The sequence below is a fragment of the Cervus elaphus genome, chromosome 5, assembly GCF_910594005.1.
Source record: "Cervus elaphus chromosome 5, mCerEla1.1, whole genome shotgun sequence".
Classification (NCBI taxonomy): Eukaryota; Metazoa; Chordata; class Mammalia; order Artiodactyla; family Cervidae; genus Cervus; species Cervus elaphus.
The window spans coordinates 127,566,213-127,584,255 of NC_057819.1; the positions used below are offsets into that span (position 1 = coordinate 127,566,213).

At 55.2% G+C, this 18,043-nt stretch overlaps 2 protein-coding genes across 6 annotated transcripts in view; both read right to left on the reverse strand.

Moving 5' to 3' along the window:
- The window catches only part of ITGB4 (integrin subunit beta 4), a 31,559-nt gene extending 23,694 nt beyond the window's left edge, over nucleotides 1-7,865 (reverse strand). For all 4 annotated transcript variants that reach the window (XM_043905502.1, XM_043905501.1, XM_043905500.1 and 1 more), the window contains exons 1-7: nucleotides 7,645-7,865; nucleotides 4,047-4,135; nucleotides 2,961-3,043; nucleotides 2,644-2,745; nucleotides 2,286-2,490; nucleotides 1,236-1,332; nucleotides 881-1,052 (exon numbers count right to left, since the gene is read on the reverse strand). In XM_043905502.1, the coding sequence (XP_043761437.1) occupies nucleotides 881-1,052; nucleotides 1,236-1,332; nucleotides 2,286-2,490; nucleotides 2,644-2,745; nucleotides 2,961-3,043; nucleotides 4,047-4,125 (738 nt within the window). In that variant the 5' untranslated portion in view covers nucleotides 4,126-4,135; nucleotides 7,645-7,865. The remainder of the gene's footprint in view (nucleotides 1-880; nucleotides 1,053-1,235; nucleotides 1,333-2,285; nucleotides 2,491-2,643; nucleotides 2,746-2,960; nucleotides 3,044-4,046; nucleotides 4,136-7,644) is intronic.
- An 8,584-nt stretch (nucleotides 7,866-16,449) lies between these two features.
- The window catches only part of LOC122695512 (SAP30 binding protein), a 33,573-nt gene continuing 31,979 nt past the window's right edge, over nucleotides 16,450-18,043 (reverse strand). For both annotated transcript variants that reach the window (XM_043905508.1, XM_043905507.1), the window contains one exon: nucleotides 16,450-17,979. In XM_043905508.1, coding sequence (XP_043761443.1) covers nucleotides 17,798-17,979 — 182 coding nt within the window. In that variant the 3' untranslated portion in view covers nucleotides 16,450-17,797. The remainder of the gene's footprint in view (nucleotides 17,980-18,043) is intronic.

Genomic DNA, 18,043 nt, shown 5'->3' on the forward strand with positions numbered 1-18,043 from the left:
TGGGGCTCAGCGAGGACTCGGGATTCATAGCCTCCATGAGCAACACTCAGGACAAACAGCGTCGGAAGGATGATGGAGGTGGAGAAGGGGCACAGAAACCAGCCATGGGGAGCGGGAAATGGACTGTGCCCACAGCGGGCACCATGCAAGATGGGAGCCAGTTTCAGCTAGCTATCCCCTCAAGGTCTCAGTCAGTCTGCGAGCATCTCTCAATTACACAGAAAAATGGACACCACGCAACATTCAACAAAAGACAAAACAGGGACAGCTGCACGTGGCCATGTGTTTGAGAAATATATAGGGTGATTTTGGAAACCGTGTCTTACAAGAGAAAATGTTTATGAAAGCAATAAGTGGGGGGATAAAAAGGCAGAACTGTAACGTGCACTGATTTCAACTACATAAGGGAACAATACATGCTGGCGGGGTATCAAGCAGCTGGCTCTCTGATGGTGGTGGAATTATAGGCAATTTCTGTTCTTCGTTTTCCAAATTGTCTATAACATCGGTGCATTATTTTTTAAATGAAAAAATTGATGTGCACGTAAAAAGTGCCCTCTCCCAGCACAGCTGGAGATGGGTATTAGCAGGGAGCTTGGCCTCGGGACACTGAAGATTCCAGAAGCCGAGGCTCAGGTCTGGCTCGCTGACCAATACAAAGCCAGGGTAAGACTGCTCAGGCCCCAACCACTAAACCTGGATTGGAACTGAGAGTCCCCCAGAGGGTCTGAGCTTGTCTGAGGGCATGGGGGCCCCAGCGCGGCACCAGAGCAGGCCAATGGGCAGCTCTTTTTTTTTTTTTTTTTCCCAATGGGCAGCTCTTGACCTTGTAGAGAAACACAGCCCTGGTCTAGGCCGGAAGGAGCCTCCCAGCACTCACAGTGCACACGGCCGTCTGCAGGATGGCATCGAAACCTCCTTCAGGGGCATCCAGGTTGCCTGAGATGCGCTCCCCCTTCAGCTTATTCCGGAACTCCTCCACGTCTTCCGTCAGGCTGATGACATTCTTGAAGGAGAAGGGGGGGTCGCTGTTGGGCCAGGGCTCCTTCAGCCTGGCAAGGTGGGAAGGGGAGCGTCAGGGAGAGAGAAAGTCAGGGAAGAAGACCCCCACACCCTACGTCCACCCTCCTGGGGGGCCACCCCCGTGGCTCATTGCAACCCCAAGATTTTCAAAGTGCCTGGGTGGAGAGGAGGTGGGCCACCTGGCCAGGACCCCCGTCCACTCGGTCACTCACTTCTCAGGCCTCATGTCCGTCTGAGGGACGCTGACTTTGTCCACGAACTTGCCAAATCCTATTGTGTAGTCACTGGTGAGCTGCCTCAAGACCTGAGCTGGGCATCAGTAGGAAAGACAGGGGGCAGCTGAGGGTGGGATGAATGGAGAGAGTAGCACGGAAGCAGATACACTACCATGTAAAATAGTAGCCGGGGGGATTTGCTGTGTCACTCAGGGACCTCAAACCCGGGCGGCTCTGTGACAGTCTAGATGGGTGGGATGGTGGGGGAGGTGAGAGGGAGCTTCAAGGGTGAGGGGTTGATTCATGTTGATGGATGGCGGAAACCAGTGCAATATTGTAAAGCAATTATCCTTCAATGAAAAATAAAACTTTTTAAAAATAAAAAAGAAGGGGCAGCTGAGCCCCAAGAACCCCACGTCCACATAGGTGTTCGGGGCTGGTTTGGGAAGGAGGAAGAGGAAGAATAACTTAATAACTTAACGTCAATGCTCTGCATGTTTGGCATCAGTTCCTGCACACAACAGCTCTGTCACTATTTACGGATGAAGGGAATGGGACTCGGGGGACCCAGAGTCAGGCATGCAGCAAGTTGGAGGGGGCAGGTGGGGAGTTGGACCAGCCATCTGTCGAGCTAGGACTTAACCTCAGCTTCATAGCAGCTGGGACCCTCCTTGTCAGGACCAGAGGAGGGCGTTTCCTGGCGGTCCAATGGCTGGGACTCTGGGCTTCCACTGCAGGGGCACGGGTTTGATCCCTGGTCAGGGTATTAAGATCCCACAAGCCACGTGACACGGTGCAGCCAAAAAACCCAAACAGGACCAGAGGGGGTCTAGGGCCCACCCAGTGGGGCCCTCCTCTGTGCTGCTGAGTGGTTACTGGGGGTCTGGCTGGGGCTCTCCTCTGAGAATGGGAAGAAGGAATTCTTGGGGTGCTCAGAAGTCCTGTCCTTCCTTGAGGAGTGGGTATAGCTAGCCTGAGCCCTGGCCTCCCGAGCAGCTGGCAGGGGTTGGGGGGGGCACCATCCCCATGCCCTGCCCCACTCCATACCCAGATCCTGCCCCATCTTCTTGAGGTTGTCCAGATCGTCAGACATGGAGTTGGAGAAGTCCATGAGGATATACAGGTCCATGGGGCTCTCCAGGGGTTCGAACACCTGCAGCTCGAAGCGCCGCTCCTCGCCCGGCCGCAGCCGCACCCGCAGTGCCTGGGGGGCCACCTGGCTGCGCCGCAGGGTTGTGTCGATCTGCCTTTCCTGCGCCCGGGGAAGGGGGATACCTGGCTGGGGGGTCTCTCCAGACCTAACGGAGAGACCGCTCAGCTCAGCCAGGGGACCCCATAATGCCCCATGAGCAGCCGGCCTTGAGCTTGGCCGGCCCAGCCTCCCCCGAGCCCCGACCCCGGGCACCTCCGTGATCTCAAAGCTGCTCTCCATGACCACCACGCTCTCTAGCCGGCAGCCAGCAGCCAGCAGCTCGGCCTGGGTGTTGCAGCGCCGTTCCTTGAACACCTGGCCAGAAGGAGATGAATCAGGAGGGCAGGGCCCATCCCCACTGCTGTCCTAACCCAGGATTTACACCCCTTGATTTTCCTGAACCCTTGCCCGTTCTCCCATTCCCGCCTGGCCCGAGGCTGGGCCGAGGGTGTGGCAAGCGTGGACTTGGCCAGAGCCCAGGGGTGGGGTGCGTAGGTAGGGGAGGCGCCCCGGGCTGGGCAGCAACACACCTCGTCCGTGCAGTAGGCGCAGTCCTTGTCCACGCGGATGCACTCGGTGCAGCTCTCCACCTGGGCCTTCTTGCAGCGGTTCGCTGGGGAGCAGAGCGGGGTGGACCCACTGAGATGGGCCTTACCCAGGGCCAAGCCCTTCCCTTAAGCATCTTCATTTGAAAGAGATAGCGACTCTCTCCCAAGACACAGAGGGGGAAATAGAGGCCAATGGTACGTGGTTAGCAACCAGCAGAGCTAGGTCTCAAACTGGGACTTTCCACCCAAGTCTGGAGGGAAGGAGGGTAGGGGCTGGGATGGAGGCACTGGCCCATTTGCTGGCGGGGACACCCTAACCAGCCCCCCTACCTGCCCCTCTGGGATGGTGCATCGTTTACCAGTGTCCTGAATGCCGAGCCCATGCCCTGCACATGATGAGTTTTTAATAAATAAATGAGGTGAAACTTCAGTTTTCCCAAAGGTTGGGATAGATACCCTGTGGTTTTGTTCAGTTAAAATCACAGCGAGGACCTAGTATGTGCACTAGTGGGCGGGGCTCCCGGACTTTCAGGAAAAAGTGTGCTGTCAATGTTTAGCACTGTCTCCAGTGAGGGCGGGGAAGCCCTGACTTGCAGCATTTACCAATTTCCAAAGTATAAGTGTTCTCACCACAGACTGCTCTGAGCTACCAGCCATGGCGTCCACTGACAGGTACTATCGCCTCAGTAGGCGCCCTTTGCGGACTGCAGACACTCAGAGAGCAGGTGACGATCACCTCCCTCTCCTTCTAACTCCCATAAAATCTCTCAACTTCGCTGTCCAAGCGTCAGTACACCCTGCAAGCGCGGGCCTTCTCTGAGTGGATGTCTTTTCCCTCCTTTAGACCAAGTCTCCTTCCGCTTCCCTAAGTGTGTGGGCCACGCAGCTCAGGATCACGGCTCCGCAGCCCTTGAAGTGGGTGGTGGCTGTTTGTTGAATGGTTGAGTGAGGGTCTGGGTAAGACTCTGAGTGAGAGCCTCTCCCCACACCCTGCTACCTTAATAACGGCAGTGCCTTGAAAGTTGAGGCCCCGCCAAGAAGGGTGCTGCAGGGGCGTGTCCGACTCACCCATGGCCCCGGGGAAGCTGATGCTCAGCAGGGCTGCCAGCAGCAGCCTGGTCCACGGGCTGGGATGTGGCCCTGCCATCCTCCTCTTCCTGTAAAACAGCCACAATTGACACACGATGCCTGACAACCCTGGTCCACGTGTCAGCTCACTGGGTCCTCGTCAGAGCTCCACCGTTCCCATTGCACAGATGTACAAACTGAGGCTCTGAGAACGCTAGTGACGTTCCAAGGCCACCTGGCCTACAAGTGGCAGGGCCCAGGGCCCCTGACCCCTCTTTTCCTCTGCCCCCTTCCTTGGCATCCCCAGAGCGGCCAGCTGCCCTGCAGGCCGACGCCCTGCCAGGGAGGCCCCTGCCCTCTCACCACCGAGGACGCTGGGCTCTGAGCTAGTCCCAGTGCCGGGTCTCTTGTGCTGGGCTCCCCGGAGGGCAGACCAGGGCTTTTTCCACCCTCGCCTTTCAGACCCCACTGGGTTGGGTCAGGCTTGGCAGGGACAGGGCCACCCTAGAGGGTCCTGGCCCACTTCCTTGCCCTTTGGTTATGGGATACAGCCCAGGAGGAGGGGGGCCCTCCCCAGTATTTGGGGCCTGGGGAAGGGAGGACATGATTTGCTACTCAGCTAAGTTCTGTAATGGTTGCCTAGCCCATTGGAGGAGGGGTCCCCTCACCTCTGCCTGCCCCAGAGTTGAGCTGGGGGGCCCTGAGCAGATCACCCTTTAGAAAATTAGCCTGGAGCGGGATTACAAACCCCTGCAGCCCACTCATACACACACACACTGCCAGCCACCCCAGGACACCCCATCTGCCTTTGCTTCACTGTTTTTTTTTTAATGATTTATTTATTCTTTTTTTTTTTGGCTGTGCTGGGTCTTCCTTGCTGCATGGGCTTCTCCTTAGTTGCGATGCGCAGGGTTCTCTGGTTGCGGCTCCCAGGCTCTAGGGCACAAGCTCAATAGTGTGGCACACGGGCTTAGTTCCTCCTCGGCCTGTGGGATCTTCCAGTTTAGGGAATGAACCCGTGTCTCCTGCATTGGCAGGTGGATTCTTTTACCACTGAGCTAGGGAAGGCCCCTTTGGTTCAACTATTAAACCATCTCAAGTCATTCGTGACCTTCGGGGCAGGCAGTGGCATCCCTGAGAACGGTTCAAGATGGATAGCCTGCTGAAGAGAAGGGCAGGCCAGAGGCGCCTGGCCTGGCAGAGCTGAGGGCAAGAGTGACCACCCCGGCCTCTTTCTGCAGAGCCAGTCACCCAGCAGCCCGAGACTACATCATGCCTACTGGCCCTCATCCTTGGGTCCTCGTTCAGGCCTTGGCTTATGGGGCTGGCACACCCCAGGCTCTGGGGAGACCCGAGGGGCTGCAGGAGGGCATGCCTCCGTCTCTCCGAGGTGGCTACCAGGAGCTCCAACATGTCCGCAGGCGGTCAGCTGGGGAGGAGCCCGCCTCTAAGAGGGGCCTGGAGTAAGGGTGCCCCGAGCCAGCCGAGGAGGGGTGCTTCTTGGGGGGAAATGGTTTTCCCGTGGCTTTGGGGCACAGGCACCACACCCACAGGCTACACAATGCTGGCTGCTTCCCCGGGCCTCCCTGGGGCACCATTACACATGCAGGTACAGGCACTGCCCAGCCTGGCTCTTACTCACTCTCCTGTGCCCGCAGGCCGGGCACACAATGGGCGAGTGCCCAGCATGTCACGTACATAATCGCCATTTAATCTGCACGGGAACCAGTGGGGGAGGACAGCCTGATCCCCTCTGTCCAGATGAGACGGGGCAGTGCAGCAGCATACCACCCCCCGCCCCATTTAACCTTCACCTTATATTCAGAGACTCTGAAATAGCAGTGATGCACACAGGAGTGTTGTGTTTGACTCAACTTGTGTTTAAAAAAAAAATTTTTTTTTTGTTTAGGCTGAATCTTGCAGCATGAGAGATTTTAATTCCCCAACCAGGAAATGAACCTGTGCCCCCTGCATTGGGAGCATGGGGTCTTAACCACTGGACCACCAGGGAACTGTCTAAAAAGCTTTTTTGTTTTCGGCCACACTGCGTGATTTGTGGGATCTTGGTTCCCTGACCAGGGAGTGAATCCAGGCCCCGACAGTGAGAGCACCGATTCCTATCCACTGGACCACCACTGCATGCGTGCTCAGGCGTGTCCGACTCTTTGCTACCCCACAGACTGGAGCCCGCCAGGCCCCGCCGTCTATGGGAGTTTTCCAGGCAAGAATACTGGAGTGGGTTGCCATCTTCTCTTCCAGGGGATCTTCCTGACCCAGGGATCGAACCCGTGTCTCCTGCATTGGCAGGCGGACTCTTTACCACTTTGCCACCTGGGAAGCCCTGGACCACCAAGGGGACTCCCTAAAAAGTTTTCAAAGTAGTCATTGGTGGGTGAAAAAATAAGATCTGACATAAGAGTTAGGACTGTGGGCTTCCTGGAAGACGTGACTGTGGTGGCATGGGCAGAGCCCTTGGGCTCTCCAGGCTACTCTGGGTCCCACCAGGCGCGGGGCCTTTTCATGTAGCAGCCGGGTCCCGGAAGTGTGTGCCTGCCACCCACTGTTATCACATAGTGGCACACCCAGGCTGGCAGGCTCAGGGACACACACATACTCTTGGACACGCGCTATGGCCCACATAACGTGGCCTCAGTGTTCTGACACCCACCCCACGGGACCCCCGCTTGGCACATCCGCACCCACCCTCCACGGCTCTCTTCCCTATCCTCTGGCCTCTCTGCGGCTCCATCACCCGCAGATTCAAGGCCAAGGAGACAGACAGACACCCCTTCCCCGCTGTCCCTATTGCTCTCCTCTACCCGTTCAGCCCCCCGGGACGGAGACCCGCAGGCTTCACTTCCAGCTGTGGCCCGAGGCAGCCACAACCCCGTCCAGCCTTGGGCTCAGGGTGTGGCGAGGCCACTGGGGAGAAGGAGGAGCTCCCACCTACAACCGACAGGGCCACCCGGGGCTGAGGGAGTGGGGACGGGGGTGCTGGCCCTGGAGGAGGACACAGTGGTGGGCTGTGAGGTTAGGAGGGCTTCCTGGAGGAAGGGTGTCCCGAGCAAGGCAGGCGTGTGCCCGGCCAGGAGGAGGGGAGAGTCAGGGAGTCCCCAGACCCCAGTTGGACGGTGGCACCGCCCAGCCAAATCGGAGGGCCTCTGCCCCTAGGTGGCTGCTTCTTTTTGAACCCCAAAAGGGCGCAGCCCAGGAGGCCTGCCTGCCACCTCCCGGACCCTGCCCACCACTTTCTCCCAAGCACCCAACCGACGCCCAGACCCTCCCCGCTGCCATCCTCCACCCAGAAGTCTGACAACCAAGCGCCTTCTCCAGCTCTGCCGTCCCCTTGGCCCCGGGGGTCCCCTGGACACACCCAGGCAGGCTGGGCACCTGCCCTGGGCGGCCGGCCTTTAGGAAAGGAAGAGCTGGGGAAACAAAAGCCGCCGGCCCACCAATCAGCTCCCCGCGGGGCTTCCCGGGGCTGGGGTGCGCACTCCCTTTCCGCTTCTCCTCCCGGAGATCTCCGAGAGCGCGCCCAGCCTCGGCGGCTCGGGGCCCTGGAGGGGCGGGCGGAGTGCGGGGGCATGGCTGGACCTACCTTGGGGCGGACTCGCGCCCTCCCCGCGCTGGGCTCCGCTCGGCGGCTCCAGATGCGGCGCGCGGGCGAGCCGGGACGGTGCGGAGGGCGGGCTGCAGGGAGGGCGGGCGGCGGCGGGGAGGGGACCGCTTTATGGGGCGGGCGGCAGGTAGGAAGGAGGCGCTGGTGAGTCAGGCCGGCCGCATTCCTGCGCGCGGCGCGCACCTGTCGGGGCAGGAGCCGGGCGCTGCCGCCTCTGGGCCCGCCCCCCGGAAAGGGCTGCGGCTCCCGCGGCGCCCGGCCCCGCGCCCCGACCCAGGGCGGCGGGGCCGGGGAGGAGCCACCCGCCTCTCTCCGGTCCAGCCCCGGGAGCGGCGCCTCCTCGCCCCTCGGGGCTTCAGACTCGGGGGCCGGGCTGCCCCCAGCTGGAGGCGGCCCCGCCTAGCCCCCTTCTGGGACCGCCGTCCCTCTCCTCCAGACCCTGGGCCGGGAGCCATCACCCCTGCCCTGGGGAGCCATCGGGTGCCCCAGACACACAACCCGACAATCAACACCGCGCATCCCCTCTCTGCGTGCCGGCGCCGAGGACGAACCCTGGGCTGCCCCAGGCCAGGTCTGCCTTCCCGCCGTCTTCTTAGCCTCCCCAACTCCCCAAGCACTCACCACGTGTGCCCAGAGGGAGCTCTGGGCAAGGACTGGTTCTCTGAGTGTCTGCAGGCAAGCTAATTAAACCTTAAAGCGAGAGTAATGCCCCTCAAGAGGTAGCACCCACCTGAGGTGGAGAGGCACTCAAAAGGTTACAACTGTTCTTGACAAGCTGCTTCACAAATCTGACACCACCACCGCCCCCCCACCCCCACCCATCCTCTCTCAAGTACTGCAGGTTAAGTGGATCCAACCCTCTCCTGTTGCTCCATGACTTCAACTTGGTCTATTTCTCTGGCCCCACCTTGCACAAAATTCCCCCTTCTCTCCCCCAACCAAGCAGCTTCAAGCCAGCGTGCTTTTGCAAACAGGGACCAGGGCTCTTTTACACCAGGCTGGTCCCTCTACTTGGGGTCTTCCCACTCTCACCCAGCCTGGTATATCCTCCTTATCCTTGAGGGCCTTACGCTGATGTCACATGCTCCAAGGAGCCTCCTTGACCTCCCTGAACCCTGGACTGGGTTGTGTACCCCTGTGGCATGTTTTTGGTTTTTTTTGTCATTTGCCATACTGGTTTGAAATTATCTGTTTAGGGGTCTCTTCCCCACTGCACGGTGAACCCCAAGGTTGGACACGGTGTAGCACATCTTTTGATCCCCAGCACCTAGCTCAGTGCCTGGCACGTAGCAGTTGCTCAGTGAACGTGTAGTCGACCCAGAAGGGATGGTCACACGCCTTCCTTAGCCTCAGCCTTCTCATCTGTAAACAGGCGCAAACACCGCCAACTCTCAGAGTGACCCTAGGAACAGCTGGGACTGACTGAGGCGCCGAGGACGCCAAGCGCTCACTGCAACTGCGCGAGCCACAGGTCACCCCTTGGCCACCTTGCCCGGTCCTCTGAGTTCTGCTCTGCATGGGCCAGGGGCTCAGGGGCTGGCTCCTGGACTCGGGAGCTCTGTGGCAGGAGCCCCACTTTGATTGGGGTGCCCAGGTCATGCCCTACGGACTTGAGCTGCTCCAGCAGTTGCCCAGTCCACCCTGGGAAATACAGGGTCAGGGAGCAGCCTGCCAGCACTATCCATCAGGGGGTGCACCCCGCAGTGGGGGCTGCTGATGCGCCCTCCAAGAGAAGGAGACCCCGGCCCAGGGGCAGTAATGCCACAGACCCCACTGGGCCCAGCAGCCCCTTCCTCTCCTCATTCAAGACCCTTTTAAAAATGACTGATGGGGGGCTTCCCTGGCGGCTCAGTCGGAAAGAATCTGCCTGCCAATTTAGGAGACACAGGTTCCATCCCTGGTCCTGGAGGATCCCACATGCTGCAGAACAACGAAGCCGGTGTACCGCAACTAACTGAGCCTGCGCTCTAGAGCCGGAGAGCCGCAACTACTGACGCTCGAGCACCCTGGAGCCCGTGGTCCGCAGTAGAGGCCACCGGAAGGAGAAGCCCTCACACCTCAACTAGAGAGTAGTCCCCGCTCGCAGCATCTAGAGAAAAGCCCGCACAACAAGGAAGACCTAGCACGGCCAAAAAGAAAAATCAATAAAATCATATATAAAAAGTGACTAGGGGGACTTCCTGGTGGTCCAGTGGTTAAGACTTGGTGCTTCAGATGCAAGGGCTGCAGGTTCAATCTCTGGTTGGGAAACTAAGATCCTACATGCTATGATGCACAACCGAAAAAAAAAAAAAAAGACTAGGGGAGCAGGAGTTTGGCAGCAGCTGAGAGGTGGGACGTGCACCCTGAGAGGCCCTCAGAAGACAACCCGTGAGGTCCCTCCGGTTTCTTCAAGTCTGGAATTTCATTACACGGAACCTGAGTATGGACCTGGGGCAGGGGGGCGGTCCATGAATCATCTGAGATCATGTGTGAAGCTCAAGGTGTATCTGACCCGGGAATGTGGGTTTGCCGGGAAAAGGATCTTTCGATTACACTGAATTCTGAAATAGGTACTGGTCCCCAAAGGGTTAAGGAGCTTTGTACTACATATTACTTCCTTACAAAAAAAGTAATTAAACAAAAACCCCTATTGTCTGATTTTGCAGCCTTAGGGCCAGAGTGAGTCTGGTATGTAGTGGGGTTTCTTTCTGCAGACTCTGTCAAAGAGCTGAGGTCCCTGAAACAGAGGTCCAGGAACCCCAGATGGCAGCTCCCACCTGCCCACGCTCATTCCACAGCCTCAGGGAGGCCAGACTTGCTCCCTTATTAGGTCAATCGTTTATTCATTTGACAAGCATTTAACGAGCTCTTATACCAGGTGCCGGGGATCCCAGAAGAAGGATCCACACCACCTACTTGCTTCACAGAGCTTACAGTTTAAACCACGGGCATCCGAGGTGGGCTGTGTATTTTCCAGGGATGCGCCACAAGATGCGCTACTCTTTGCTTGACCGTGTGCATCACTTACAGTACCCGCTTCTATAAAGAAACAACTTAAATGATAAATGGACAATGGATGTGTGACCAGAACAGTTTGGTGACCCATCTAGAGACCTTGTATTAACCCCCACCACTGTTGACTGTTTTATCTTTCTTACTCCTAAAACAGTCTCTCCTCTCTCTCACCCCCAAACATTGACTTTAAAAAAATCATTTTATTTCTATATTTTTGGCTGTGCTGGGTCTTTGCTGCTCTTGGGGCTTTTCTCTCCTTGCAGGGAGCAGGGGTGACTCTCTAGTGGTTGTCCAAGGGCTTCCCATTGTGGCGGTCTCTCTTGCTGTGGAGGGTGAGGGGAATTAGGTAGTCGTGGCTCCCCGGCTCTAGAGCGCAGGCTCAGTAGTTGTGGCACATGGGCTTAGTTGCTCCTTGGCACGGGGGATCTTCCCGGACCAGGGATCAAACCTGTCCTCTGCATTGGCAGGTGGATTCTTAACCACTGACCACCAGGGAAGCCCTCCACTATTTTTGGCTTGACATTGTATGTCACTTATTGGAAGAGTGGTACCCATTTCTATAAACAGCTTAAATGATAAATGGACAGTGAATGTATGACCGGGACAGTTTGGTGACCCGTCTAGAGACCTTATCTCAACCCCCACTACAGTTAGTGTTTTTATCTTTCTTACCCCCGGAACAGCCTCTCCCCTCCCCCACCCGCAAACACTGACCTTTTCAAGAGATCGGCCAGTTGACCAGAAGAATGTCCTACTGTCTGTATTTGTCTGATTACTTCCTCATGGTGTTCTTTAACTTGATTTTTATCCTCCTGTAAACTGGAAGTTATGTCTAAAAGCCTGATTAGATTTAAAGTTTCTTGGCAAGGATGGTCTTAAGAGGTGCTGTGTTTTATTGGATGGCACAGCTTGTTAGCTGCCTCACCATCTCTCTTAATTGTAAAAATGCATTTTCACTTTATGATTAAGAAGTAATTAAGAGGGGGTGATGGTGTTTTGTCATCCTGCCCTTTTCCCAACAAACTTTCACTGAACAGTTCTAGCATCCATTGTTGATCCTTGCTTGAATCAATTATCTTTGGGGGTTGAAGAGTAGTGACTTTCTGTTTCTATATTTAATAAAAGGTATCCTTCAAATTAAAAAAAAAAAAGGTTTCCTTCATCAACTGGGAATGAATTATACACCTCCAAAATACAGGGTAAAGTCTTTTCGAGTTATAGAACTTTAAACAATTACTATTACATTACAAAACAACCCCAAAGATTTTTTTAAATTGTAGTAAAAACATAAAAATTACATCATAATCAGTTGTTTATTTAGGCTGTACCTCGTGGCTTGAAGAATCTTAGTTCTCTAACCAGGGACTGAACCCAGGCCAGGTCAGTGAAAGCGCCTAACCACTGGACTGCCAGGGAATTCCCTTAATCAGTTCAAGTGTATAGATCAACAGTGTTAACTATGTACACATTGCTGGGAAACAGATTTCCAGAACTTTTTCATCTTGCAAACTGAAACTCTATACCCATTAAATGGCTCCTCACGTCCCCCACCCCACCCCTGATTAACTATCATTCTATTTTCTGAATCAGTGATTTTGACCACTCTCAGTTCAGTTCAGTTCAATCACTCAGTTGTGTCTGACTCTTTGCAACCCCACAGACTACAGCACTCCAGGCTTCGCTGTCCATCACCAACTCCTGGAGCTTGCTGAAACTCATGTCCATCGCATCGGTGATGCCCTCCAACCATCTCATCCTCTGTCGTCCCCTTCTCCTCCTGCCTTCAATCTTTCCCAGCATCGGGGTCTTTTCCAGTGAGTCAGTTCTTCTCATCAGGTGGCCAAAGTATTGGAGTTTCAGCTTCAGCATCAGTCCTTCCAATGAATATTCAGGACTGACTTCCTTTAGGATGGACTGGTTGGATCTCCTTGCAGCCCAAGGGGCTACTACTACTCCTCTAGTGCCTCATGTAGTTGGAATCACACAATCTGTCTTTCTGTGTTTGGCTTATTTCACTTAGTATAATGCCCACAAGCTTCCTCTCTGTTGTAGCATGTGGCAGGGTTTTCTTCCCTAAAGACTGAATAATATTTCATTGTATATATAGACCACATTGTTTTTATCCATTCATCTGTCAGTGGACATTGGGTAGCTTCCGCCTCTTGGTTATTGTAAATTAGCTGCTGTGAACACGGGTGTGCAGTCATTATCTTCCAGACCCTGCTTTCAGTTTTATGGGATATAAGCCCAGAAGTGATGGACCACGTGGTGGTCTTATTTTTAATTTTTTGAGGCCCACCATACTGTTTTCTGCAGCAATTGCATCATTCTATAATCCCATCAGCAGTGCACAAGGGTTAATTCTTTTAATTCTAACTTTCAGAGTAAAGAGTTGATATATTCAACTCGAATGGTGGCAAATACATTTTTTCTGTTTCTTTCACATCAAATACCATGCACGAATGGATTTTCACTTGTCCAATAGTTTACACTGGTGATGTTCTGACATAATAAGCAAGATATGTTTGGTTTTTGTCCGTGGTTCTTGGAAAAGCTCTGGAGCGGTAAAAGTGAAAGGAGAGTCTTTGTTATTCATAAGAAGCTCCTTTCAATAACAACCGAGTTTATGTTAATGAGGTGACTTTTGGAAAGCCACTAAAGTTAGGGGCACTGGTTGTCAGGGGAACCAACCATGTGATTAGAGCTGGAACTTTCAGCCTCAATACTCCCCCACCCTCACCCCAACCCCCAACCTCCAGAGAAGGGGGATGGGTTAGAGATTGAGTTTCATCTCCAAAACAATGTCCAACGGTTTAATGAATCATGCCTAGTAATGAAGGTGCGCAGTCATGTCTGACTCTGCAACCCCATGGACTGTAACCTGCCAGGCTCCTCTGTCCATAAAAGTTTCCAGGCAAGAATACTGGAGTGGGTTGCCATTTCCTACTCCAGGGGATCTTCCCAATCCAGGGATCAAAGCCCCGTCTTCTGTGTCTCCTGCATGGGCAGGCAGACAGACTCTTTACCACTGCGCCTCCTGGGAAGTCCCTGCCTAGTCATCAACCTGACATAAAACCATACCCAGAGTGAGTTCAGATGCCTCCGATTGCTGGGTACGTCGAGTGCTGGGAAGGAGGGTGGAGAGTCCAGAGAGAACTCCGCTCTCTTACCCTATACTGTGTCCTGTGCCTCTCTTCCTTTTGGCCGATCCTGAGATCCTGAGTTGTATCCTTTCATAATAAACCAGTAATCTAGTAAGTAAACTGTTTTCCTGATTTGAATGAGACCTTCTAGCAAATTATTGAGCCCAAGGAGAGGTCATGGGAACCCCCAATTAACAGCCAGTCAGTTGGCAGTCGGGGAGGCCCGGACTTGCAATTGGCTTCTGGGTAGGAGACAGTCTTATGGGATGGAGCCCTTTTCACCTGTGGGGTCCGTGCTGACTCCGGGCAGTTGGTGTCAGAAGTGCTTGGTTGGGAAAAGCCCACACACCTGGTTCCAGAGCGTTTTATGTGTATTGTGAGCAGCAGTGTACAGGCAGCAAGGGAGTTTTTCCTTTTTCACAATAATTGGTCAGTGGGAGGTCTTTTCAAACCAGTTCCTTTGACCTTTGAAACCCCCCTTGCAGTCCTCCTTGCTTTCTGGGACAAACTGGTGCAATTCCATTTAGATTTCTGGATTAGCCCTTTCTCTGCAAGCAGCCCTGGTTCCTTTTGGGAGGGAAGATTAAGATTTGGGTGCTACATGTACTCTTTGCTACAGGGCGCCAGCCATTGCTTCTGGGTCCTTCCGAAGGACATAGCTGGGACTTTTTTCTTATTTTTGAATCATGAGCTTATGTCGACATTTCCAATTCAAATTTAAAACGAGTTTTCTGTGTTTCTTTCCTCTCTATACTTCTGGTTTTGTATTTCCTCCCTGTCTTACACAAGAGCATATACCCTGCACTGTTCAGCACCTTGCCCTTTTTCATTTTATTTCTCCTGAGGACCACTCCAAATCTGGTCACAGAGACCTTTCTTATTCTTTATGGTTCAAAGGACCTTGATTTTTTTTTTCTTTTAATTATAAAGATTTTATTTTTTGGTCACAAGGCCTGTGGGATCTTAGTTCCCTGATCAAGGATTGAATCTGCGCCCCCTGCAGTGGAAGTGTGGAATCTTAACACTGGACCACCAGAGAAGTCCCTGGAGAGCTTCAACATGCTTAAAGGCGTTCCTCCTCATCAGGGAGAACACCCACACCCTCCCTCTGCAGGTGTGCATCTCTGCCTTGCTCCCGTCTTAAATAAAAGAAACAGACTGTTTCTCTGCATGCACCTCCCACACCCTGATTTGAAAATAAAAGAACAAAAAAAAAAACCCTCATGCATAAAATTAGAGAGTACAGAGGCTTCCCTGGAAGCCTGATCTAGTGGTCAAGACTCAGTGCTCCTAAGGCAGGGGCCATGGGTTTAACCCTTGATCAGGGAAATAAGATCCTGCATGCTGCGTGGTGTGGCCAAAAAACACCCCCTCAATCCCTCCCATCACCTGGGCTCTTATCTCATGTCGGGCATTTGGGACAGTGCTGTTGGACGGTGTGGACAGATGCTGCAAAGCAGTAGTATTACCTGAGATGCAAGAAAGAATAGGAGCATCTAGAAAGGAGCAACTAACGCCCAGGGGGGAAATCAGGAAGGGATTAAGAGCTGTGTCTTGAAAGTGTCAGTGCTAAGGTTGGCAGGAGCCAAGCATGGGGGTGTGGGGGAGGGAGGAGGAGGGTGAAGGCTGCAGCGGTGATGAGAATGCTGGTGGCCTTGCCTGCCTGGCTGAAGTGGGCTCTCCCGTGGTCAGTGGGAGACCACGTGACTTGGTAAGAGCTGGGGGGCAGGAAGATGCTGGCCAGACTGGAGCTTGGATGGAAGAGTGCGAGTCAGCAGATGAGGCGGGGAGCAACTGGGGGGCCGGGGCAGCAGCGACGATGACGCGGAGGGGTTCCTGAAGTGACCCACAGCATGCGGGGAGATCACGGGGGTCCAGGGTGCAGGCAGTGAGCCTGGGGCAATCACAATGTCATCACCCAAGATGGGGACCCTGGGGAGAGGGTGGGGATGTGCGGGTGGGCGGGACTGGAGAGCAGCTTGAACAGGCTGTGAGCAGGGACAGGGCACTTTGGGACACCCAGCCTTCAGAGAAGGCAGAGAACCTGCCCCTGTGGCTCCCTCAGTGGGACCAAGGTGGGCAGGCACTAAACCTGATTCACAGGAGAGTTAACTGAAATTCAGCGGGACTGAAGCCCTTCACCCATTTACCAGGCTAGTGAGCAGAACAGCTCTAACTCTAGGCCGTCCAACTCCCAGGCTTCTCTCCCCAGGGCCCTTGTGACTGGGGCCCCGAGGGAGAACAGCCATCACTGCTCCAACCGGACAGCTCGGTGGCAGGTCCTGGAGGACTGTTGAAGGCCGTGACCCAGGCTGATTTTATCATCTCTAGAGGGTGCTTCCCTCCTTGGTCTAAAACAAGGAGCTGGACTGACTGCAACAAGCCTGTGTAGAGTACTCTATAAAACATTCCTGGTGGCTCAGTGGTAAAGAACTCACCTGCTAATGCAGGAGACACAGGAGACACAAATTCAATCCGTGGGTCGGGAAGATCCCCTGGAGCACAAAATGGCAACCCACTCCAGTATTCTTGCCTGGGAACCCCACGGACAGAGGAGCCTGGTGGGCTACAGTCTGTGGGGTTGCAAAGAGTCGGACATGACTGAGCAACAGCGATGCATAAATCATCTCGCAGGTTCCTCACGACCAGCTCAAGAAGCTTTATTACCATGATTTGACAGAGAAGACTTACAGAGCAAAGGGCCTGAGACACACACAACTCAAAACACAATGTCTTTTAACCTGGGCTCCAGAGCAGAGGTGCTGACTCCGAGGTCCCAGCTGCTGCCACACAGCTGCGAAATTCCTCAAAAGACAGGAGACCTGACCTCTTCTGCAGCTGAGGATGTATTTGTGGGGAGGGGGCAGGGGTGGCTCCATCTCTACTCTGGGGGCCACAGGGCTGGGTCGTCACACTCTCCCAGTCATGCACCAGCATCCGGTGCCTCCTGGGGACCACTTTTCTGAACCCCTGCCCGCTCTGGGGAAGCAGGTCAGCGCTTCACAGCCCGGCTTCCTTCTCTGACGCGCAGCCCTTCCGCTGGCGGGGAGAGAGCTGCCCAAGAGCAGGAAAAGCACTCTTTACCTCCGGACTCGGGGACTCCAGGCCTGGCAGCGGCTGGGAAATCTGTTCTGGCCCCAGAGGAGCCCCGAGGCCACTGGCGCTGCCCGAGGGCTGCTGTGGGGCAGAGATAACAGGCGCAGGAAGGGTGGGGTGGCGGATCCTCCCAGGAGCCGGGCTTTACGTAAACAACGAGCAGCTGCCCAGCCAGGCCAGGAGGTGATTCATCTCCCCACTGTGACCTGCCCCCTCCCTGCGTGGGCCAGGGGCCAGCCCCAGCCCTTCTGGTGACTGGTGAGACTTCAAAGGCCAGGGTGTGTCCAAGAGGTGGTTGGAGGAGGGCTCAATTGCACCCAGGGGAGGACAAGCTGGGCTCCTGCCTGACAACTGGTGGGGTTCAGAGCTCCAGGACCAGGGTAGCAGGAGCCTGGGCCTTCCCCCCTCTCAGGACTCCTGCCTGCCCGCGCCAAGAGGCATTCACTGGGAATGACTGAGGTGACTTCTCGGGCCACCCCCTCTGAGCCGGGCCGCAGGCTGTGGTCACCCCGCTGTCAACCCCGAGGTGAGGATCCCAACAGAGAAGATGAGAGGACACTTGAGTTTTCACATTTGCCTGAAAAACAGACTGTAGAAGAGACCAGGGCACCCGAGACGCCGAGACGTGAGGACGCGACACTTTAATAGGGCGCAGACCCCGCGGCAGGGGCACCGTCCACAGAGCCCTGCTCCTTTGCAGCCCTGCTTCTTCCAGGTCAAACGCCACCCAGAGCTCCTCGCAGGGAGGAGGGATGGGGAACGGGTCCCAGTCCTGAACTATACAATGTGGAACCTCCCAGGAGGCCGCGGTCTCGTCAGGTCCCAGAGTGGCTCCTCCCCTCCATGGAGGAGAGACTGTCCGAGCCACCCTAAGGCGGTCCCTGGGGTCCCTCGGGTCACTGCTTGGCCTTCTTCACGATGGTGCCCACGGCAGAGATAACGGTGGTCTTAGAGCCGCTGGCGCTGGTGGTCACGGTGACGACAGCTGGCAGGGTGGCCGTGGTGGTGAGGATGGTGGGCTGGGCTATCGTCGTCACCGGGATGGCTGAGTCCCACTTGCTCTTTCTCTTCTGGGCATCTGGGGACGAGGCCAGAGAGAAGTCAGGACCCACCCAGGCCAGTGATCCGAGACCAGGGAGCAG